The sequence below is a fragment of the Eptesicus fuscus genome, chromosome 7 (assembly GCF_027574615.1).
Source record: "Eptesicus fuscus isolate TK198812 chromosome 7, DD_ASM_mEF_20220401, whole genome shotgun sequence".
Taxonomy (NCBI): domain Eukaryota; kingdom Metazoa; phylum Chordata; class Mammalia; order Chiroptera; family Vespertilionidae; genus Eptesicus; species Eptesicus fuscus.
Window position 1 is genome coordinate 93,662,866 of NC_072479.1, and position 24,236 is coordinate 93,687,101.

Sequence of the window (24,236 nt, forward strand, 5' to 3'; positions counted from 1 at the left end):
TTTTTTTTACTGTACCTGTCCTCATATCACCTCCTTTCTCACTTATTACATAAAGTTTAAAAAAAAAATTAAAGCTGGAACTTTCTAGAGTCACTGAGTTAAGAGTCCCCCTCAACTATTTACTTCATACCTACTGCTCTGCACACCTGCTGCTGCCTAATAAACACATAGTATGAACTTCACCTTCTAAGGTCTTTATTCACTTGTTCAATGTGACTGCCAGCACTGGAGATAGCCATATTACTAGCCCACAATCACAACAACCCACAAATTTGTTTCTGGCTACAGAAGGAACAAAGGGGAAGGTGCAAGGTGGAAGACTATGTGAGCCAGTAAGTTTCAATATTTTAATGACTATTGTTCTTCCTTCCTCCATTCATTTCAAAAGCTCAAATTTGATCTTAGTTTGAAGATTAATAGAGTGCTTCTATTTTGAATTACTATTTAGAAATATATCATGAAGAAAAAATTTTGATTTAAATATTCTTGTGTAACTTTAACAAACTCAAATCCTCTAAACATTCTTCAAAGCTTATGCCACAGTGTACAAGACAAACTAAATTAATATTAAATTTTAATGTCTATTAATCCTAGTACATTAACTTTTTTTAATCCTCACCTCATCTGAAGGTATGTTTTTATTGATTTTTGAGAGAGGCAGAGAGAGAGGAAAGAGAGGCAGAGAGAGAGAGAAAGAGAGAGTGAGAGAGAGAGAGAGAGAGAGAGAGAGATCTATGTGAGAGAGAAACATTGATCGGTTGCCTCCCATATGTACCCTGACAGGGATCGATCCCAAAAACCAGGATGCTTCAATCAACTGGTCCATACCGGCCAGGGCCCACTTTTATTCGTGGTGAGAACATTTAAGATCTACCCTTAACAACTTTCAAGTATATAATACAGAATTGTTAACTGTACTCACCATGATATACACTAGTCCCCAGAAGTTATTCATCTTGTGATTTCTAGTCCCCAGAAGTTATTCCGCTTACGATTTGAAGTTTGTACCTTTTTGTCATCATGTCCACATTTCCCCTACTCCCCAGCCTGATTTTACTGCCATTCTACCCTCTGTTTCTATGAGTTAAGCTTTTTAAAATTCCACATTTAAGTGAGATCATGCATTACAGTTGACCCCTGAACAATGTGGAGGTTAGGAGTGCTAACCCCCTGAGCAGTCAAAAATCTTGACTCTCCAAAAACTTAACTACCTTCAGTATCTGTTGGGGGTTGGTTCCAGGACCCACTGTGGATACAAAAATCTGAAAATGCTCAAGTCCTCTATATAAAATTGTATAGGTCAGTGCAAATAGTTGGCCCTACACATCAGTGCACCCCCAACTGTGGAGTGAAAATAGTACAGGTATTTATTGACAAAAAGCCATGTATAGTGGATCTGTGCAGTTCAAACCTCTACAGTTCAAGGGTCAACTGTATTTGTCTTTCTCTGTCTAACTTATTTTAGAGAACTATTTCTTATAACAATAGAAAACACACATATAGGGCTTAGAGTGTACAAAGCAGTGTTCTAAGTGTTTTATACAAATTAGCCCATAATTCTATGAAGCAGATGCTATGATTATCCCTATTTTACAGATAAGGAAATAAGTACAGAGACTGGGAAGGTGACCAAAGTCATACTGTTATTAAAGTGGTAGAGTTGGGCTTCAAACTCAGGCGGTTTGGCCCTGTGTCTGTGCTCTTAACAAATTTGTAACCCTGCCTTGCACTATGCTCTAATGACTGTTTCTTTAAAGTTTGACTGGTACTCTATGTGTGTTCATGTCCATTATACTCCTACTATATACCAACTGTGAATTTTGAATTCTCCCTCATTTGTTGTGCCAACCTAATATTTTAATTTAATAAGTGATATCAGATTAATATTCTGCAGTCTTTACTAAGAACCTAGATACTTAGCCTAAAATAGAGTAAACGAGACCCTAAATCACATACTTTAAAGATGACCATAAAACGTCATCTTAAATTAGGATAAATCCAATTTAAAAAAGCAAGAAATGTTTTAAAATAAGCTATAAATTTAGAAATTATACTTGTCAAGCATACCTTGTATTCATTTTTATCTTGAAGATCTGACGTAAACAATCTAATTTTCATATCAGCAGCTGAAGTACAAAATCTGGAAGCAAAAGAAAAAACCAACAAACCCACTTTTAGCCGCTGTAAATGCACGTTCTCATCTGTGCTTTCCAAATTCCCTCCAGTTACCAAAGCTATATTCATGCTTTCTTTTGGGCAGAAGGGGTATGTTGTGACTCTGTTATAAAAAATGTTATACACGCCGAAACCGGTTTGGCTCTGTGGATAGAGCGTCGGCCTGCGGACTCAAGGGTCCCAGGTTTGATTCCGGTCAAGGGCATGTACCTTGGTTGTGGGCACAACCCCAGTAGGGGGTGTGCAAGAGGCAGCTGATCGATGTTTCTCTCTCATCGATGTTTCTGACTCTCTATCCCTCTCTCTTCCTCTCTGTAAAAAATCAATAAAATATATTTAAAAAAAAATGTTATACAGCCATTACTGAAAGCAGAAGGTGCTTACATTTAAGAAAACACAAAGTTTAGTATATTCTTGATTTGTCTTTTCAAAAACAAAAGGGTACAATTTTATTATAAATCAACATATCAATTTAACTTTTAACTTTTTCGTAAGAGAATAAAAAGATGTGATGTAAAAAGTATCCTCATTTTAGCTAGGTCAATATTAGACATTAAAAACACCAGTCCTTGGCTTCTTCAGTTATCAATAAGCCTTCTTACTTTTTCTAGTCCTCTAAATAAATTAAATCAGATGAAAGAAGATAAAAGCTGGAGTATTATTTATACTGACACTACACTAAGATTTTTTTTAGTAGTTCATCAATGCACAGTACACTAAAAAACAAAATCTAAGCAAAAACTATTTTTTAAACTAGTTTGCCTTTAACCCTAAAATTATTAGATTCTCAGCATGTCAGATTATGGCTAGGGGAAAAATAAAAATTATATATTTTAAAAAAGTTCATTTCTAATTGTTTTAGGTAAATGAGTATCAAACAGACCTAAATTTCTTTAGTTCTGACTACATTAAAGTTAAGCATTTTTTTCTCAGCTAATAAACTTATCCAACAACACTTAAATAAAATAAAAGCAAGGCTCCTAATGTGTTGGTACATTTGTGACCATCTCTTCTCAGTGATTGGGAGGGGCATACAGAGGACCTCAGTGATATGCAGGGTGGAACAAAAGTAGGTTTACAGTTGTGAGTATAGGAAACACAGAATTTATTCTTATAGTTTTATTTATTAATTATTGTATTGTTTTCCACCTAAAGAACTATAAACCTACTTTTGCCCCACCCTGCACATATCTCTTTTTGGCATGGATGCTATATTTCATATAAACAAATAGAAGGTAAGAAAAACTAAAAAACAAAACTTAATCTACCTAATTGTCCTTTTTTGAATTTGTCCCATTATTGTTTCAGATATTCCTTATTTCCCACACAGAGGAAACTCTAGAACAAATTTGCTACAACATTACTAATGGGAGGGTCTCTCCTAAAACAGGTTTTCTCATAGTTATGTCATAAAGAAATCACTGAAAAGCCTGTTCAAAATCTCATCTCTAAAACAGATAAAGGCTATTTCAGAAGGTTTTAAAAAGAAATATCTCATCAACTCCAAACCAGGATTATATGAAATGCTGAAGGGTATTCTTTAAGAAGAGGAAGAAGAAGAAAAAGGTAAAGATAATAATTATGAACAACAAAATGACAACAAATACATACCTACCAACAAGTGAATCTAAAAATCAAGTGAATAAAAAATCTGATGAACAGAATGGACTGATGAATATAATAGAATCAGGGACACAGAAAGGGAGTGGACTGACAATTCTCAGGGGGAAGGGAGTGTGAGGGGTGCGGGAAGAGATTGGACAAAAATCTTACACCTATGGATGAAGACAGTGGCAGGGGGTAAGGGCATGGGGTGGGGTGGGGAATCAGGTGGAGGGGAGCTATGGGGGAAAAAAAAGAGGAACACCTGTGATAATCTGAACAGTAAAGATTAATTAAAAAAAAAAAAAGAAATATCTCAAGCAAAACTATTTGTAAAGAAAGTATGCATGAGGCCAACTTCAGTAAAAACATAAGAAAAAAAAGTTATAGGAGTGAAAGTATCTTTACTTAATCCTATCTAATAAAGGGTAATATGCAAATTAACTGTCACTCTGTCACAAAGATGGCAGCGCTCATAACCACAAGATGGCGGCGCCAAGTCCTCTCAGCCCTGCAGGAGTCCCCCAGTCCCGGGGGGGCTGCCGCTGAGGCGGGCTGTGTGAGCGGCCTGGCGGAATGCTTGCTTCATCGCCATGGCAACGAGGCAAGTGTTCCGTGCCCAGCTCAGATGGGCCTCTGGCCAGGCCAGGGCACAGATGGGCCTCTGTGCAGCGGGCGCGAGAGCTATTGGCGCATGGATTCATGCGTAGGACTACTAGTAAAAAATAAATAAATAAAATAAACAAATCACAAAACTTTATGGTCAACTTTGTGTTGTTCCACTTTCCTCTAAATCTTTGCTGCTTTACTTTAAGCATGTTTAGGGCAATTATATCATTCTTTAAACCAGAAAACCTCAGAGAACTGAAGATGAACAGTTTACTATCCATCAAGTGGGTATGGAAAAAGAGAAAACGGAGGCATGGAGGGAGAGAACAGAATTTAAGGCAACTAAATGCTAAAGATAAAATATAAAATATTATGAAGAGATTCTAACTGTAGGATGACAGTTAATGATGATAAGAGAAATATAAAGTTATACCTCAGTCATCTTGATAGACTACTATTCAGTCAGGAAAAAAGACTACATATTGTGAAATGCCATGAAACAAATGTAAAGGAAAATAAGAAGTATAAAAACTTATATATACAGTTTAATCAGAATTGTATAAATTTACCAACAAAAATGGAAAGAGTATTAGGTGTATAGCTGGCATCTAAAAAAGCTTTTGTATATTCTAAACTTGACATAGTAAGTGTGTATTATTTTTATAATAAAAATACATAATTTATTTGAAAACAACAAAACTGTACTGTCAGCTTGCTCTAACAATATTGTTTTTAAAATTAATAGCTGGTTTAATATTTTGAATTTATAATTTATATTGGTACATTTCCAAAGTAGCTTTGAGGCAGCTAATAAAAAAGCAACAACAACAAAAAAGATGAAACAATACAGCAAATCCATTAAAAAAAGTACAGGAGAGCAGGTACCAAATAAAACCACCATGAGAAGATGGTTTCTATAGCTTTTAAAATCTCCTATCGAATGCAGAGACTGCTGACTGACTTTTTTTTAGCTCCAGGCTCTGAACATTTAGCACACTGGCTATTAACAATGACATATGTATGTTGACAAGAACTGTTATGTAGATTATTCAAAATTCAGGCAGCTAACACATGTAAAAGCTTCTAGAACAAATCATAGAACATGTTCACAGTCTTGTAGTAGGTGAAGATTCTGAAGGCAGGAAATAGAATGCACACTAAAAAGTGCTCAACATCATTAGTCATCAGGAAATGTCATTGTGGTACCAACCAGAATGTTAAAATAAAGACTGCCAACAATAAATGCTAGAGAGTAGGTAGAGCAATTGAACATCCTTAGATTACTGGTTGGAACATAAAATGATAGAACCATTATGGAAACTGGTACTTTCTTAAAATGTTAAATACACATCTCCCCTCTGAGTCAATAATTCTACCCCTTAGAGAAATGAAGCCTTTTATACAATAAAATCTCTATACGGAGATGCTCATAGCAGCTTTTGTCATAATAGCTAAAACTGCAAACTGTCTGATTTCCACTTATAGGAGAATGCATATAAATTGCAGTTTATACAATGTAAATGGAATACTCCTCAAAAATAAAAAAGAAATGAACCACTGGTATACACACTATGGATGAATCTCAAAAAAATTAAGCCAGACACAAAAAATATATTCTGAATGATTTCATTTATATGAAGTTCTAGAACAGACAGAACTAATCTCTGGTAATAGAAATTGGATCAATGGTTGCTTTGGCAGGGAATGGGGTGCAGAATTGACTGGGAAGGAGCACAAAGAATCTTTTGGGGTGGCAGAAATGCTAAGTGAGTGGGTTATACAAGTGTCTGCATTTGTCAACACTGATGAAACTGTACCCTTAAGAGTTGAGTTGTATGTACATTATCCCTTAACTTTAAAAAATTAGGTTAGCTCAGTAAACGCTAACTTGTGGATGTCTAAATACTGTTTACTAAAAGAAGACATACCTTTTAGATGTGGTATTTGTGGAAGCAAGGTTAGTGTTTTGTAACAAATCTTAAATACTGACATATTATGGCCCTTATGAAGAAGGTCTTAGCAGGCAGTGTTATGGTTTTTCTCAAAAAGCAATCGTTTTTTTTGTTTCTTTTTTCAAATGCCTCCACAGAAACTGAAGTGCAAAGATTAGATTAATTTTATGTATTGTTAAACATAAAAATGTGACCTTGAGCTATGTATAGGGCAGTAAGGTTGATTAATGACTCAATCAAATTTAGTTCTTTTAACGGACTTATACTTTCAATAAGTGGTCAACTTCGTGAAGAAGCTGTGAAGACAAAATGATTCAGATGAATCTCAGGTAGAGAGCTTTGTCATAAGCCCAGCTATGTACTCAAGCCATCATTGCCACGACTATATATTTAAACCACAAATTCAGACAAATAAGCCTAAATTATGAAATAATAGCACATGTTAAAATAGCTACTATCTAGAGCTGGAGAAAATGGAAATAGAGGAAAAAAGTCCTTAACGATCAAAGACCTCAGATCACTTAACACAAAGGACATTAGTAAATATTGCATTTAATAATAATTTTAAACTTACTTGATTACTGGAGGAAGTGAATCAAGTTTAGTCTCTGGGCTCCAAGCTATGCCACCAACCCTGATTCCATGGTGAATTGTTTGTAGTGTTTTATACTGAAGGCCTTCAAGGTCTGCTTCTTCCTCCTAAGCAAACACAGTCCATGTTATAATAAGTTATGAGAACAAACATAATAATCCATTTTGTGATAATAAAGAATTTACCAGGAGACTATGTACAATGAGTCCTCACTTAAAGTAATTGGTAGGTTTTGACTCTGGGCAAAATGATGTATAACAAAACCATTTTTTTTAGGGGCTAGTTAATATAAACAAGAGTTAAGTTCCTATGGCATATTTCTGGTCACAAAAACATCACCAAACTTCTAAATAAAGACCCAAACAACTTCTAATATTAAACACTGAAATGTGAGCTATACCTAATTGTAAGAGCCTAAAGTATTTACTATCTGGTTCTTTATAAAAAGTTTATTAACAAACTCTTTCCTGTAGTAAAATATGTGCTTTAGAGTAAAGAAAAATGACCCCAGAAGGAAGGCCTCAGATGTAAGGAACAATGAGTAAAAAAAATAAAAAGCAAACAGGTGAGTAAATTAAATAAATGTTAGCCACATAAAACAACATCAAATTTGTGGGTTAAATAAAAATAAAAATGATAGAGAGCTCAAATATGACAACAGTAGAAATCTGGAGAGGGTGATAACAGTTCATGTGTCAAAGGTCCTTGTGTTTTGTTTTTTTTAAAAATATATTTTTATTGATTTCAGAGAGGAAGGAGAGGGAAAAAGATAGAAACATCAATGATGAGAGAGAATCACTGATTGGCTGTTTCCTGCACGCCCCCCACTGGGGATCAGAATTGGGCCCACAACCCAGGCATGTGCCCCTACCGGAATCGAACCTAGGACCCCGTCAGTCTGCACTGCAGGCCAATGCCCTATCCACTGAGCCAAACCAGCCAGGGCAAAGGTCCTTGTTTTGTTCATAAAGTTAAAGATACTAATTTTGACTTTGTTTAAGTATGCATGTTAAAGTGTCTTTGGTAACCATTAAAAGAAGAAAAATGGCATGTAAAACAAACTACTAAGGAGAAAAAAATGAAAGGAGAGGGGAACAAAACACAGAAGACAAAAAAACCCCCACACATTCCAATGTTTTCAACAGTAAAAAACTAAAATAAAAGTAAACCAAATACCCAATAGAGAATAATTGTAGTATATTCATATTATAAAACACCATACAACAGTGAAAATAAGTGAAGTAAAAAATGGAGGAATCTAACAAATATATCAATAGCAACAAACTGGAGAACATAATACAGAATAATTTTATGGATACAGTTTAAAACATGAAAAAAATATTGATTTGCAACACCTATGGTAACTCTACAGAGAAAAATTCAGACATGGTTCTTGGGGGTGAGAAGGGCAATGAGGGCAGAATACCCAAGGGGCTTCAAAAGAATTGCTAATATTCCATTTCTTAAGCTAGGTATATAGGAATCTATTTTATTATTATTCTCTATACCATATATTGATAATATATATTTAAAAACACATTTTATAAGCTTAAAACATTGGGATTTTAAAAATAAACCATGGTTTTATTATTTAAATCAATACCCTAACTGCGTCTGAAGACAAAAACAGAATGTTTCTTTTTTTTTCTTTTCCTTTTTATATATATTTTCTATTGGTTTTTAGAGAGAGGGAAAGAGAGAAACACTGATGTGAGACTGAAACATGGATCTGTCTCCTTCACATCCCCTACCAGGGATCAAGCCCACAACCCAGGCATGTTCCCTGACCAGGAATTAAACCAGCAACCTTTTGATGCACGGGACAATGCCAAACTGAGCCACAATGGCCAGGGCAAAAGCAAAAATTTTCATGACAAAATTTTCCAAAGGAATCTTCTATGTTAAATGACTAGTTATCTTTTATAAAAGTTTATAGGATTATAAAATAGCAGGAAAAAATCTAGAGCAGGTGAAACTTGATATTTAATGGAATACATGTGTCTATATGGAAGGGAATTATATGAAGGCTTGTTCTAAGAATTCCATTCATCCTGAATCTAAATGCAAAGTTTTATAATGTGTACTTTAATTGAATCCCAGTGGATGTGTTGATTTTTCCAGGATAGCCTTTGAGATCTTAACGAAGTCATTTCACAAATACATTACACATCTCTTTCTCTACATAATTCAGATGTCCCTTGAAAATAAATTTAAATTTCAGATGAACTTAGAGTTAACAGCAAAAAGTTTTTCCATAAATGAAAAAAAAAAAGGATTAAAATGTATTTATCAAGGAAAGAAAAACACTGTCAAATTTTATTACTTTGTAATTTGTGTATATAACTGTATGGCTAACAGCCAGATATACCAAGGCAGCAACCACTAAGCAATTTTAAAATAAGGTTAGAAGCCTAATCATAGCTGACTTCATAGTTTGGGTTACATCTATTTTTCTACACTCGACAAATCAATCTTCTAAAAATGAAGTTTTTACCATCAAAACAGACATTATTTTGCTACTGTAACAATAGTGCTGACAATTAGGTCTTATAATTTGTTATCCAAAGTATATATGGAATTATTTGGTGGTCATGGGGATAAAGAAATCCCAGAAACTGTACAGTCTGAGCTTTATGTATTACCAGTGAAACCTTTTTTTCCTGGCAGCGATGTCTGCCATTGAGCCAACTAAAAGGCCAGAGTGTATGTGTGGTACAGGCAGAGACAAATGCTATTTTGGGTGTAGACAGTATTGTATAGGCAGGAAATTAAGATACTTTGTGGAAAACTTGCCATAATGCATATCATTATACAAGGCTCCAGCATATTTGAGGTTGGAGCCAAGCCAGGTTGATGAAAGGGCTATTCTAAGGATTTGAAATGGGCAAGCTTTCCTATCACACCCATTTAAGGCCAAGTATAGAATTTTAGTTAGAGGAGACAGTAAAGTTTACCTACTCTGCTTCTTTCACTGAATGCTTGAATCTCTAGTACATCATCTGAAAACACGAGTTTGCACAACCCTTTTCTGAACACTTTCAGTGAGAGGGAACTAGCTACTTCTTGGGGGGAGATTATTCCATTTAGGGTAAATCTAATGATTAGAAGAGTTCTCTCTAACATGAAACCAAAATCTTTTTACATGTAAATTCTACTCATGACTCCAAATTCTGCTTTCTGGAACTACACAGAGTAATAAATCTAATTCAGTGATGGCAAATACTTGGCCATAGCTGATTTTCCCTAAGGGGTACAGACTCAGAGAAGACCTGGCATCACTCTTAAATAGAATTGACAAATAACATAAAATACTTTTACCATTCTGAGTCTAATCCTCTTTTATGCAGTTTTAAATATTTGAATACCACTCTGAAATTTGTCTTTAAGTACATTATCTCCTTTAAATCTCAACACACTGCTGAGAACTGAAATAAACATTACTGCCACTTTATAGAGAATATAGAGCTATGCAGTCCAATATAGTAGCTATTAGCCACATGGGGCTTTTAAGCACTTGATATATGTATAGTACAAGCTGAGACGTGTACACTTTATAGAGTGCAAAATCCACACCAGATTTCAGAGTTAGTATAGAATATAAAATATCTCAATAATGTTTCATATTGGTTGTACATAAAATATTTTGGATATGCTAGGTAAAAAATTAATTTCATCTGCTTTTCACTTTTCATAATGTGGTTACTACATTTAAATTTATATTTGTGGCTCACATTATATTTCTATTGGACAGCACTGAATTAGCTCTCTTTGGCAGTTTAACCATTGCACTGATTCATGGTGAACATCCAGGTGATTAAAAACTGGAAGTCATAATTCTCCCTTTTAGCTCTAGTAATCTATCATATTAAGACTTTATATTCATCTTTATTAAATTTTAGCTTGTTCAACTTGACGCATTAATTACATATATTATATAATATTTGGATTCTGAGCAGAGTCTGACATATAGTATGTGCACAGACAGTACGTTAAATGAACTCTGCCATCCAAAACATTAGGTATCCTTCTCAGCTTCATGTTCTTGCTTGAGTCAGGTGTTCTCATCCAAGTCCCAGTAGAGGCCTTAATTCATTATTGATGACCCTTTGAATAGACTTAGAACCTTTCATGCTCCCTCTTCCGTCTACAAATAGGACTTTTATAGACGTTTTCTTATTATGCTGGTTTACATTTAAACATCTCCTTGAGGGCAGGGTCCTTGCTTTTTTAAACATGTATCACCAGTTCCCACACCAGATCTGCACTTCATAAATATTTGACAAATATATGACATCAGTCAATACTATCTTCAGCTTAAATTTCCATCTTTCAAAAGAACACTATCAGATTCTGAAAAATGCTTTGCTGAAATTCAAATTCACGATATTGATAGTGGTTTTTTTTTTACCAGTGTTAGAATAAGATTGCCTTTCTGATAGGAATGAGGAAATCTTTCAGTTTGATTTACCTTAGTTTTCTCTCAAGACAAGAGGGAGGCATGAAATTAGGTAGTATGGAACTTGAAGCTTCTAACATGAGAGACTAAGAACAATGTTTAATAGTGTTTCACTAGAAAAAAAACATAACTTCAAAGGGAAGCAATATACTTTCAACGTTTAGCAAAAGTTTACCAACATTAGCATAAGCTTTGTTATCAGTGAAATATCTTCATTGTCATTCACTGTAGTTTCACACACTAACCTGAAATGTACATGTGCCAATGACCACGTAATTATTGCCACCATATGCAATTAGGTTTCCCGAATCTCCACTGTCAAAGGGATTAAATTCTACCACATGCACATAATCTTCACAATCCACTGTGTAGGCTGCATTCCTTGTGGCATCTTGCTTCATCTTGTATGTCAAAGCTTGAGCAGTTGTAACAAGAAAGTAGCCTTCTACTGGACAAGGTCATGAAACTGTGAACTATAGCACAGACACAGTTAGATAGAAACGGTCAAAAATATTATTCACTTTCAGCAAATGTTCAAAATAAGAATGGAGTATTGCAAATGCCACAGACAGCAAAAAAATAAAAAAATTAAAGTACTTATTTAAATACTTTGTGAATGATACCAAGCAGCATGGATCACCATAATTTTTACATTATCTAAAAAATACAACCTTTGAAGAGGAAATCACTTTAGTAAATATATTTATAACGAATTAAAAATAGTTAACATTTACCCAGCACCTTTTTGCAGGTGCCATGTTAACCACTTTACTGACAATATAGCATCAAATATTCCTATAAACCTTAGAGGGAGGTACTGCCCATGGTCCCCATTTTACTGATGAGGAAATCAACACTTTAGGACTTTATAATTAGCTTGCCAAGGTCAGAAGATGAGCCAGAATTTGAAAACATGACTACGTGTTGGACACCGGAGCTAGAGAAGAAAAACACAGCTCAGGGCCACGAAGGAGCTCACAATCTGGGCCAGTTATGGTTCAGAGTGAAAAGTGCTGCACTATCAACAGATACAAAATACAGGATGTGGAAGGAGTGACAAAACGTGTGTCATAAACATAATATTCACATAACCTGCACAAAAACGTCAGCTAAGCTGTCGTGGTCCGGTATGCACTCCGGATGTAGCATTCCCAAAAGAGACATGGATTCTGTAGGATTTTTGTTTGTTTTTATTGGACGCAGGAGTTGCCCTGAAAACAGCTGGGCTGGATTACAAGTATATGAAATGCCCGATGAGGTCGTATTGAGAATCAGATGGGTCCCACCTCGGAAAGCCAATAAACTAGTAACCTCACAAGTGGGCATCTGGGGTTGGGCATTCAGCTTAAGGCGAGGCACAGAGGTGTGGGAAGGCAAAAGACTCGCGGTTAGGACACTCGGTCTAAAGTAGTGTCCAGTCTCACTTACATTATCGGGGTCTCACAGTGCACGGGGGGGGCCGGACGTGTGCCTGTAAATCTAGCACTCAGGGGAGGGAATAAGAGGCGCTCCTACTAAGTAAGAGCCCAGATGCCTCCCCCTGTCCCAGGCAGATCGCCCGAGACCCCGCTACCGCCTCCCCGAGCCCGAGGTCTGAGGGCACAGGGGTGGAGACCCGCCTGGGGACAGCAGGGCGGTCGGTTAGCAAAGCAGCGCGGCCCGCTGGGCTCCGTGGTACGCACCGGAGGGAACCGGGAATCGCCAGAGAAGAGTAAGTATCCGCGGAGGGCACTAGAGAGGCTCGCGTCGATTCTGCTTCCGGGTCAGAGGGCGGCAGCGGCGATTGGCTCGCAGACCCTCCCGCGAGATTTAAAATGTAACCCGCGACGACTCAAACAGCGGAGAGACTTTGCGGCTGGGAAGGTCCTCACTGCAGCTGGACCCGCACCTCCTGAGTCTCCCCTGAGCCAGGTGAGTCTGACCTCTTCTCCATCCACATGTCGCATGTTCAGTGGTGATTCAAGCCGCGGGTTTTACGGTGGCAGAAAAGCTCCGTGTGATCGTTTAAGTCCTTTGTGCGGTGGCTTCGTTCTGGAGCCAGGTTGGGTCTGGGTGTATTGAACAGAGTTCACAGGATCTAGCAGTGGGTGGGGCTGGAAGTCCGAGGCCCTTTGAGGGCTACTTAGGTTAGGCGAGAAAACAGGGTTCTAGTCCCCAAACCTACGCAGACCCCAGTTCTGCTGCGTTCGCCCTGTCCCTGTTATATCCTCCCGAGGAACTTTTTGGACCTGCATTCTGACAGCGATTGCAGCAACGACTGCCATTTTTTGAGCACCTACTAAGTGCCGGGCACCCAGTGAAGTATTTACTTGTCTCTCTAACGTCTCATAATCTTACGGGATAAGAGATACCCTCCCCGTTTTACGGATGAAGAAATATATGTTCACCAGATATTTTAATTACACAGCTAATACATGGGAGAGTCTGGATGTGGACCCTGATCTCTCTGACTCAAAAGTAGAGTTCTTTTAATCATCTCACACTGCCTCCCCAGTAACAGTTTCCTGTCTCACAGTGTTTGCTTCAGTGCGGCTTGGGATCCAGTTTTTCTTTTCTTTTTTTTTTTAAACAAGTGTTGATGATCTCTGCCACCTTCTACTACTGGTTTTGTGTAGTGCAGACTGACATTCAGAGTGCTTGCATATTCGTTGACTCCTCATGACTGGCTGGAAAATATTATTCCTGTTATCTGTTTGGTGATACCTCTACCTAGGCAGTCAGGTTAAAAGCTGCCTAGGCTCACACAGCTAGCTAGCTCCTGGGAGAGTTGAGACTAGATCAGGGTTGGCAAACCCATGGCACTGCCTGTTTTAGTGCATCCAGTTCCCAAGCTAAGAATGGATTTTACATGTTTAAATGGTTGCAGGGGGGAGGAATCATTAGAAGAATGTGTGAAAATTATATGAAATTCAAATTTCAATTTTTATTAAGTTTTAATGAAGCTCATTTGTTCATGGGTTGTCGGTGGTTATTTTCGCATGGCAAGGTCAGGTTGAGTAGTTGTGACAGACTGTATGGCTTGCACTCCTCAAATATTTGCTATTTAGTCCTTTCCAAAAAGTGTGCTGACCCCTAGATAAGATTGTTGGCTCTTATATGTACCAGGCATTGTTCTAAAAGCTTCACTTATATTTATCCTTTGCTTTTTATAAAACTCTATGAGATAGTGACTGTTATTATTTTCATTTTTCAGTGCAACGAAGCTGAGGCTGGGAGAGGTGACATAACTTGGCAAAGATCTCACAGCTAGCAAGTGGTGAAGCCAGGATTCAGAACAGTGTAATTTCAGATTCATCTTCATTCTAGCAATCGGAACTCAGTACCTTTAAATAACACTAGTAATTCACTACTAAAGGTTTCTTTCAGGAAAACTGATCATTACAGAAGCGTTAAGTCTTCACTTTCTTTTTTATTTCTTAAAGAGATGAGGTTGATATTTTTAAGAGAAATATAATTCTTAGTTATTTAATAGGATTTGTATTTAAGTAGACACTTTGTGCAGTCTTATACCTGTAAATTTAAGTCGTGTCACTGATTGTGTCTTTAAGTTATTATTTTGTAAATGGCATATGCCCATTTTCTTGATCATAGAAACCCAAGATACATAGTAAACATCTGAGATTTTGTTCCAAAATTCCAAATTCAGAAGGAACCTATGTGTTCAGCATAAACTATATTGTTGTACAAACAGTTTAAGCACAGTGAGCCACTCTTTCTAGAAACGCTCCTGAAATCTATGTTCCCAGATGCATTCAAGGCCCAGCCTTGTAAGCAGGGCTTCCAAAAGATAGTAATCAGGCCTGCTGTATTAACTCTTTTTCTTCACTGGCCTTTTGAGGTCTAGGCTTGGAACTCCCGCAGTGCCATTCTTGCTACATTCTATTGGTTAAATCAAGTCACAAGGCCAAGTGAGATTCAAAGGGGTGGAAAATAGACCATCTCTTTTGGGATAATATAATGATGAGAAGAAATTGGCTACCTTCCTCCCCAATCTACCACAGATATTACCATCTATCTTAAAACAAAATTTTTAAACAGTTAATTAGCTATGTGTCTGTAATTATAAGTTTGCAGAATTGGTGTATCTATTTTGTATGAATTTTCAGATTGAAGGTTGTATTTTGTTATTTCAAATGATTTGGCTTAAGAAAGCTAAAGGAGAGGAAAATATGATTGGGGAGAAATTGTTTTATTCTATTTTCCTAAGTTTAATGAAAAGCAATCTTTGTAAACATGAGATGACCTCTTGTTCATTACTTATTTTTCTCTAACTCTTGCTTGCCTTATACATGTTAAATATCAATTTCCAATTAAAATAAAGCTTTTTAATATTGCGTTCTGTCCTACTTTAGGAGGATGGCTGTGCTTCATCAGAAGTCTGTCTTGGATATGATTAAAGTGTTCAGAAGGAATTGGCACACTCTTTGTGACTCTGAGAGAACTACTATATGTGGTGCAGACTCCATGATCTTGGCATTGCAGCTTTCCATGGCAGAGAACAACAAACAGGTTAGTAGGCTATATTTAGGTTCACTTTTTTTTTTTTTAACAGTGAATTTTGGTTGCTGCTATTTGAATAAACTTCATTACATTAATTTCTTTGCAATAGATGACCTCCTATGATAATATCAATATACTCTTTCCACATAGGTATGCCTCTGCATACCTATGTCAGAAATTACTATTGGATTTTAAATTATTTGTTTCAAAATTAAGGCCTTTATATGTATAATTCAAAACAGGATATACACATTTGATGTTTAATTTGAAGTTTTAAGTTAAACATGCAACTGTTACGATTATTATGGTTAAAATTATTTTAATTTTATAAGACTTCCTTCCCTAAAAAGATCTGGAAGGCACACATAGTTAATGTTTATTTAAATATAACCAAAGTATTTTATGACTCATTTAAGATTTTGTAGTGTAGATTAATTGTTCCTAGACCAGGCTATGGATCAGAATCGTTTGGGAGGACTTTTGAAATATATTGACTCCTATGCCCCTATCTTGAAATTCTACTCTCTCAATCTGCACTGAGACACTGAAAATTGTTGTGTTGTTTTTTTTAAAAATCTCCCTGAAGTGATTATTACATAGTTGGCTTGGGCCAAACTACTATTTAACGTGAGCTCTACCTAGAGGGCTAGAGGTGCTCAGATGAGAGGTGAATGAATGTAGGCTGGAGTGGTAAAGAATTTTAGATAATATACTTAAAGCAGTGGAAATCTTTGGATGGGAAGGTTTTAAAGAAGGGATGAAGTAAGGGGAAAGTTCAGAAGAAGCATCCACAGGGAATCAAAATCATGAAGATGGTAAGGAGACTGTCTTCACTAGAGAAGAAGATTTTTGAAGAATGAAGTTGATTTCCATGGGTCTGATGGGCTAAATGATGGAATGACGTTCTGATGAATTATTTTAATCCTGTATGTCAGTAGTTCACGGAATTTTAGATTTCATATACCAGCAAAATTTCCAAAAGAATTAGACATTGACAGATTTGAACATTTCCCGTGTTGGGAAATAAGGCTATTAAGGAAAAATAATTAATAGAGCTATCATTTTGAAAAAGTAAGACTATTTTAACACCTAAAAATTAGAAATTGTATGATCTTAAAATAAGAGGTGGTCTTTCCTCTGCATGAATAGTTGGCAGTTTTGCATGTTTAAAGCAATGTACTTTAAGATAAATTTTGAACATAAAATATTTTTGACAAAATTCTTATGTAGATGTTCTTTCAACAAATACTGAGTTTTTGCTATGTGCTAGACATTATTCTGAGCATTAGGAATATAATATTGAAGGAAATCCCTGCTCTTATGGAAATAATTTTCTAGTCAGGAGAGATGACATAAGATATTTAGTGCTTTAAGTCATAATAAGTGCCACAGAAAAGAACAAAACAGAATTCCAAGTAAAGAGTGTATAGAGTTTGGGGTGGAGGAGTTCTTGCAATCTGAAATAGGATGGTCAAAGGAGGCCTCATTTAGAAGTTGCCATTTGAGCCAAGATTTGTTTTATTTATTTATTTATTTTTATTAAGGAATTATATGTGTACATATCTTACCATTCCCCCCCCCCCCATTCATGCCCTCACTCCCCAGAGTGAGCCAAGATTTGAATGAGTGAAAGGAGGAGTTAGTCATGGGGATTTAGGCGGGAAGGGACTACCAGGCAGAGGGAACAGCAGATGCAAGGGCCCTGAGGTGTGAATATGCTTGGCGTCTTCAAGGAACCACAGGGAGGCTGATTGCAGCTGTTTATATAAATGTTAATTTCTTCCCTCTCTTCCTTCTACAAATTCCCTCCCTCCCTCCCTCCCTCCCTCCCTCCCTCACTCCCTCCCTTCCTTCCTCCCTTCCTTCCTCCCTCCCTCCCTTTAAAATGCTTATGTAACCATTTAGATGTTCTTTTCTTAAACTGTTTATATCCTTTGCTTATTTTGCTGTTGAGTTGCTTTGATCACTTTCTTACTCTTTGAAAGAGTTCTGCATGTATTTTAGATACTCTTTGTTTTATACTTTGTTGCTATCCACAGCCTACCTTAATATTCATATTCTTAGTTTCAATGTTTGTATTATTACTCACTCAGTCACTGAAACTAGATGCCTAAGGGTCATCGTAGAGTCTCTTTGCTTCCCATTGCAGTCCATATTAAGTCTTGCTTGAGCATTAAAAAATAAAACACACGTCCTTTTTTAAAAATTCTTTATCGTTTAAAGTATTACATATGTCTCCTTTCCTCCCCCCCTCCCCCCATTGACCTCTCCCCGGCCACCCCCACCCCCTAGCACATGCCCTCACCCCCCCTAGTGTCTGGTCCATTGGTTATGCTCATATGCATGCATACAAGTCCTTTGGTTGATCTCTTATCCCCTTACCCTCGCCTTCCCTCTGAAAATTGGCAGTCTGTTTGATGCTTCTGTGTCTCTGCATCTATTTTTATCAGTTTATGTTGTTGATTATATTCCACAAATGAGTGAGATCATATGATATATATCTTTCTCCAACTGGCTTATTTCGCTTAGCATAATGCTGTCCATGTTCATCCATGCTGTTGCGAATGGTAAGAGTTCTTCCTTTTTTACAGCAGTGTAGTATTCCATTGTGTAGATGTACCACTGTTTTTTAATCCACTCATCTGCTGATGGGCACTTAGGCTGTTTCCAAGTCTTAGCTATTATGAATTGTGCTGCTATGAACCTAGGGGTGCATGTGTCCTCTCCGATTGGTGTTTCTGATTTCTTGGGATATATTTCTAGAAGTGGGATTACTGGGTCAAATGGAAGTTCCATTTTTAATTTTTTTGAGGAAACTCCACACTCTTTTCCACAGTGGCTGCACCAGTCTGCATTCTCACCAGTGGTGCACGAGGGTTCCCTTTTCTCTGCATCCTCACCAGCACTTGTCATTTGTTGATTTGTTGATGAAAGTCATCTGACAGGTGTGAGATGGTATCTCATTGTCGTTTTGATTTGCATTGTCCTTCTTTTATAATCTGAAGAAGTTGTTTTAAGATGGATAATAGATTCTGAGGATATTGTATACATGGAATGGGCTAGCTGACGGCTAAACCTTGGTGACCATACACTGGGAAATGAGGAGAGAGAGAAATTGAGACAATTATTAGGAATCACTGTTTAGTGATTGAGAGCTGTTGTTCTGGAATCAAACAGAGCATGTTCAAATCACCTCCTATTGTTTGTTTGCTTGTGTATAAATAATTGAGAAATAAATATATCAACAAGTTACATAAAATGTTGCCTGAAAAAAGTTTAGTTCTCATTGTAAAAATTTTGACATTAAAATATCCAATCCAAGTCAGTTTTTCTTCAGGACTTGGCTGTGTAGCATTCACTCAGGGTTTTTTCCTACTTGCTGATGCCCTACCTGCTAATTCACTTTATTACCTGTGAAAGTTCAGACTGTGGGTGGGAAAAGGGGGAGTGGTGAATTGCAACTGAGCTTTTCACAGTTTGTGTACATATGCATACGTGTGGAGATGATGGTTGCAGTTCTGTTTTACTTTAACTCTCTATGTAGAGACTTAGCTTAGGCATGCCTCACTGTGCTCAGACTTCCAAGGCACCCAGTATGAAACAACACACACATATGCCTACAGGTGCATTGGTAAGTAGCATACAGTAATAAAAGGGTGGAGTTGGTTGTATATATCCTTCAACTGTTTTTCACCCGGTGTTTGTGATCTACTTGTGGTTTTTAATTCTCTGAAGTTTGAATCCCTAAAGTATAATCCTTATAACTGAATTTGACTGCAGTGAAACTTTTGAATACCTAGCAGAATTGTTAGTCTGCCTATTGGCATGTTTGTTTTCTTAACTGCTTTAGTGGGGAAAAAGAAAAGGTATATTAAAATAATCTTTGAGTGTTAGGTTTTTGGCATGTTTTTAGAGAAGCAAGATTTTTTTTAGCTTAAATCCTGTAATACCTCTCTAGTAGTTTTATACTGCTAATGATTTACCTGTTTTAGATTCATTCACTATTGACTTCATTATGTGACAAATATATGACTTCATTAGGTTGCAAATAATATTTTAGCACAGCACCTGTGGTTGACTGACATTTGAAAATGACCTAACAGAGACATAACAAGGAGAAACAGAATTTAAAATTCTATATAATAAGTGTTCAGTCATCCAGTTGTCTGTTCATCCAATCAATAGCATAATAATATGCTAATGATATGTTAAGGCCGCTCAACTGCTCGCTATGACCTGCATTGACCACCAAGGGGCAGATAGTCGACTGGTCAACCAGTTGCTATGACATGCACTGACCACCAGGAGCCAGACAGTGGACGGGTTGACCAGTTGCTATGACGTGCACTGACCTCTAAGCAGCAGACACTCAAAGCAGGAGCTGCCCTCTGGTGGTTAGTGCGCTCCCACAGGGGGAGCGTTGCTCAGCCAGAAGCCAGGCTCATGCCTGGCAAGCTCAATGGCAGTGGCGGGAGCCTCTCCCGCCTCTGCAGCAGCACGAAGGATGTCCGACTGCCAACTTAGGCCCACTCCCCGAGGGCTCCCAGACTGTGAGAGGGCGCAGGCTGGGCTGAGGGATCCCCCCCCCCCCCCCGAGTGCACGAATTTTGTGCATTGGACCTCTAGTTGAATTATAATTATCTACCACTCCTCCCCCAGCAAACAAACTGACAGTTATTTTACTTGATAAAAAGAGAAGGGCAACTGCTATTTTTGATTACCTACCATTTATGAAGTGTTATTTAATCCGTACAATCTCATTTTATAACCAAGGAAATTGACTCAGAGTGATTTCGGTATCTTACCCAAGTTCACACAGCAAGGAAGGGAGAGGAAAGGAGAGATAGAAACATCAATGATGAGAAAGAATCATTGATCAGCTGCCTACTGTGGGCCCCCGACTGGGGATCAAGCTCGCAATTGCACGTGTGCCCTGACCAGGAATTGAACCATGACCTCCTTTTTCATAGGTCGATGCTCAACCACTGAGCCACCATGTTGGCTGGGCACCAACTAATGCTCTTAAGTAGACTTGCTATCTTTACTCTTTTGATAATAAGAATTCTAGCTAGTTAAAAATGTGAAGTTTATTTAAAATTTTGAATAATAAATAACTTTGATAAAATATATAAAGTATAAGTGCTCTGAAAAAGTGTAACTCTTGCTTTTTCTCATTTTATTCTTGTGAAATATAATCCTTCGGTTGTCCATCAAAGCATTGAACATTTTGAACTTACTTCAAATAGTAGCCAGTTGGCATGTTTTCCTAGCAAAACATTTTCTGATTTGACCACAGACTCTCTCTCAATCAGTTGTTACTCGTTTGAAAAATAGAATATCCTGTCATGGTGGGCACCTGATCCTGAAAACTGATATCTGGAGTGCAATTTTATTTGGATTTAAAATTTTTTTACAATCTCAGTATAAACACTTAATCTAGTCAGAGCCTTTTCTCAGAAGATCAAGAGTTTGCATAGTTTTCTTTTAGTTACAGTCAACAGAATGAGAATAAATTATATATTTACATTAAAGCAAAAACTTAATTTATTTTTACCCTGAAAGACGTTATGCCAAGATAGTTTTAAGTATTTTTAAAATAAAACAATTTAGTTTTAAATTAAATAAATGGATTTATTTAACTTAAATAGCATTTGGAGATTTAATCCTATCTAATAAAAGAGTAATATGCAAATTGACCATCACTCCAACACACAAGATGGCTGCCCCCATGTGGTCAAAGATGGCTGCCCCCATGTGGACACAAGATGGCCACCACAAGATGGCTAGCAGGGGAGGGCAGTTGGGAGGGACCAGGCCTGCAAGGGAGGGCAGTTGCGGGGGGACCAGGCCTGCAGGGGAGCGCAGTTGTAGGTAATCAGGTCAGCAGGGGAGGGCAGTTGGGAGGGATCAGGCCAGCAGGGGAGGGCAGTTGCGGGCGATCAAGCCAGCAGAGGAGGGAAGTTGTGAGGGACCAGGCCTGCAAGGGAGGGCAGTTGTGGGCGATCAAGCCTGCAGGGTAGGGCAGATAGGGGTGACCAGGCCGGCAGAGGAGGGAAGTTGGGGGCAACCGGGCCTGCAGGAAAGGGCAGTTGGGGGGGGGGACCCTGGCCTGCAGGGGAGGGCAGTTAGGGGTGACCAGGCCTGCAGGGGAGGACAGTTAGGGGCAATCAGGCTGGCAGGGGAGCAGTTAGGCATCCATCAGGCTGGCAGGGGAGTGGTTAGGGGGTGATCAGGCTGGCTGGCAGAAGCGGTTAGGGGCAATCAGGAAGGCAGGCATGCGAGCAGTTGGGAGCCAGCAGTCCTGGATTGTGAGAGGGATGTCCCAGATTGGAGAGGGTGCAGGCTGGGCTGAGGGACACACAGCCCCCGTGCACGAATTTTGTGCACCGGGCCTCTAGTAATATATAACCTTTGTAGGGTTTGGGAGTAAAGTATACAATTTTTGATTCAATGTTTGGATTTTGGATCTATGGTTTGAGAGTTAATGATCTTTTGTTTGTTCATTGAACTAATTTCATGAGATATAATTTTCATAACTATGATATAACAGGTCCCTAATCTAAGGACAATAAGGGTAATTTTCTTAATTGCTTTCATATGGATGAGTAGAGAGTTAATTATTATTATTATTTTTAAAAATATATTTTATTGAGTTTTTACAGAGAGGAAGGGAGAGGGATAGAGAGTTAGAAAATCGATGAGTGAGAAACATCGATCAGTTGCCTCCTGCATACCTCCTATTGGGGATGTGTCCGCAACCACGGTACATGCCCTTGACCAGAATCGAACCTGGGATCTTTCAGTCCGTAGGCCGACGCTTCTATCCACTGAGCCAAACCAGTTAGAACGAGAGTTAATTATTTTAAGGCAGGTTGTACACTTTGTCTTAAATTTGGATAGTAATTGGAAAATGTAACTGATCTTTATAAAACATATAAAGATAGATATTTGAAAGAGTCAGATATTTAGAAATAGTACTACATCATATGATTCTATTTGATTTCTTTCTGTTATTCTTCATTGCTAAATATGATGTTGCAATTTAGTTTCAGTAAATTGTAAGTTCTATTTAAATATTCACCCATCTTAAAATGCAATTAATGGAAAGATCTAGTTGTTAGTAGAAACTACTAATACATTAATGGAGCTAAACTGTAGAAGACAGCAACATTGATACATTTCACAAAACTACATAGAGATGCTTATACATATTTCTTATTCATGAAGCATTGAAAAGGAGCAGTTAGAATTTTTTACTGAATTGGAGTTTGGCATTTTGTGAAGGACACCATTATTAATATTGGGGGTATAAAGTGGGAGCAGAATGCAATCAATTGGAAAAACAAACAAACACCCCTTTAATATGCCCAATTTTGAACAATTTTACTTGATAAGTAACATCTGACAGCTTAGAGAAAGAAACCTGACTGACTTTTTAGCACTCATTTGCCTACAGTTTAGTGTGTCCCTGAGTAGGGAAGAATAAAAATCCTCCTTTGATCCAAAATTTTAGCACTGGTGTTTTGTTTTCTCTACAAGAATAATGAAATGAAACATAGTTTTTAAAAATTTAATCTTTCTGATCATATTTTAAGATTAACACTTGGAATAGTGTGTGTGGTATATGGGAATTCACTATGACATTGACAGTTTTTAAGTAAGAGATTAAAAAATATGTTAGCTAAAAGAATGAATAGGAACCAAATATTAACAGAATCGAATATTTCCCCAATCAATAGTACTTAGCTACAGCTCACTGCCCTCTTATCGCCCCTCTTTGAGTAGAAATTTAGTGAAGTTCAGGTGATAGACAATGTCTTTATACTGTATTTGCCAGTTTTGTCACATGAGAACTTGCCATAGTTGTTCATATTTTATAAAATCATAAAAATCTCTTTTTTAATATCTGGTTTTTAAATGATTTCATAGGTCAACTTGGATGTTCTCTTCAATTTCACAAGAATTTAATACTAAATTCAACCAACTTTATCTTTATTTTTGGCATTATCTTTTTCAGCACAGTGGAGAATTTACAGTTTCTCTCAGTGATGTCTTATTGACCTGGAAACACTTACTACAGGAGAAATTGAACTTACCAGTTGAAAATATGGAAGTGATTGGCCATTATGAGGACATTAGGAGGACTTACGATAATTTCTTAAAGAATAGTAATATGTTAGATCTGATCGATGTTTATAAAAAATGTAGTGCTTTGACTTCTAATGGTGAAAATAATGCCAACATATCCCCCGTAAGTATTTTTTAAAGCAGTTCTAGCCTAATCAAATTAAAATTTGACTAGGTTTATTTTTAATTCTGGTATTAGCATTTATAGTAACTTGATAATGCT

The 24,236-nt window shown here is 37.2% G+C and overlaps 2 protein-coding genes across 4 annotated transcripts in view; one reads left to right on the forward strand and one right to left on the reverse strand.

The window, feature by feature from the left end:
- NUP37 (nucleoporin 37) overlaps positions 1-13,140 on the reverse strand; it is a 32,786-nt gene extending 19,646 nt beyond the window's left edge. Inside the window, exons 1-5 of one of the 3 annotated variants that reach the window (XM_054718544.1) lie at positions 13,069-13,100; positions 12,474-12,612; positions 11,632-11,859; positions 6,913-7,037; positions 2,068-2,140 (exon numbers count right to left, since the gene is read on the reverse strand). In XM_054718544.1, the coding sequence (XP_054574519.1) occupies positions 2,068-2,140; positions 6,913-7,037; positions 11,632-11,787 (354 nt within the window). In that variant the 5' untranslated portion in view covers positions 11,788-11,859; positions 12,474-12,612; positions 13,069-13,100. Of the gene's footprint in view, positions 1-2,067; positions 2,141-6,912; positions 7,038-11,631; positions 11,860-12,473; positions 12,825-13,068 lie in introns of those variants that run through there. The other 2 variants (XM_008144755.3, XM_054718543.1) reach the window with 2 other exon arrangements.
- Positions 13,141-14,636: 1,496 nt separating this feature from the next.
- Positions 14,637-24,236, forward strand: part of PARPBP (PARP1 binding protein) — a 50,956-nt gene continuing 41,356 nt past the window's right edge. Inside the window, exons 1-3 of the mRNA XM_054718545.1 lie at positions 14,637-14,665; positions 15,739-15,895; positions 23,904-24,137. Coding sequence (XP_054574520.1) covers positions 15,743-15,895; positions 23,904-24,137 — 387 coding nt within the window. The 5' untranslated portion in view covers positions 14,637-14,665; positions 15,739-15,742. The remainder of the gene's footprint in view (positions 14,666-15,738; positions 15,896-23,903; positions 24,138-24,236) is intronic.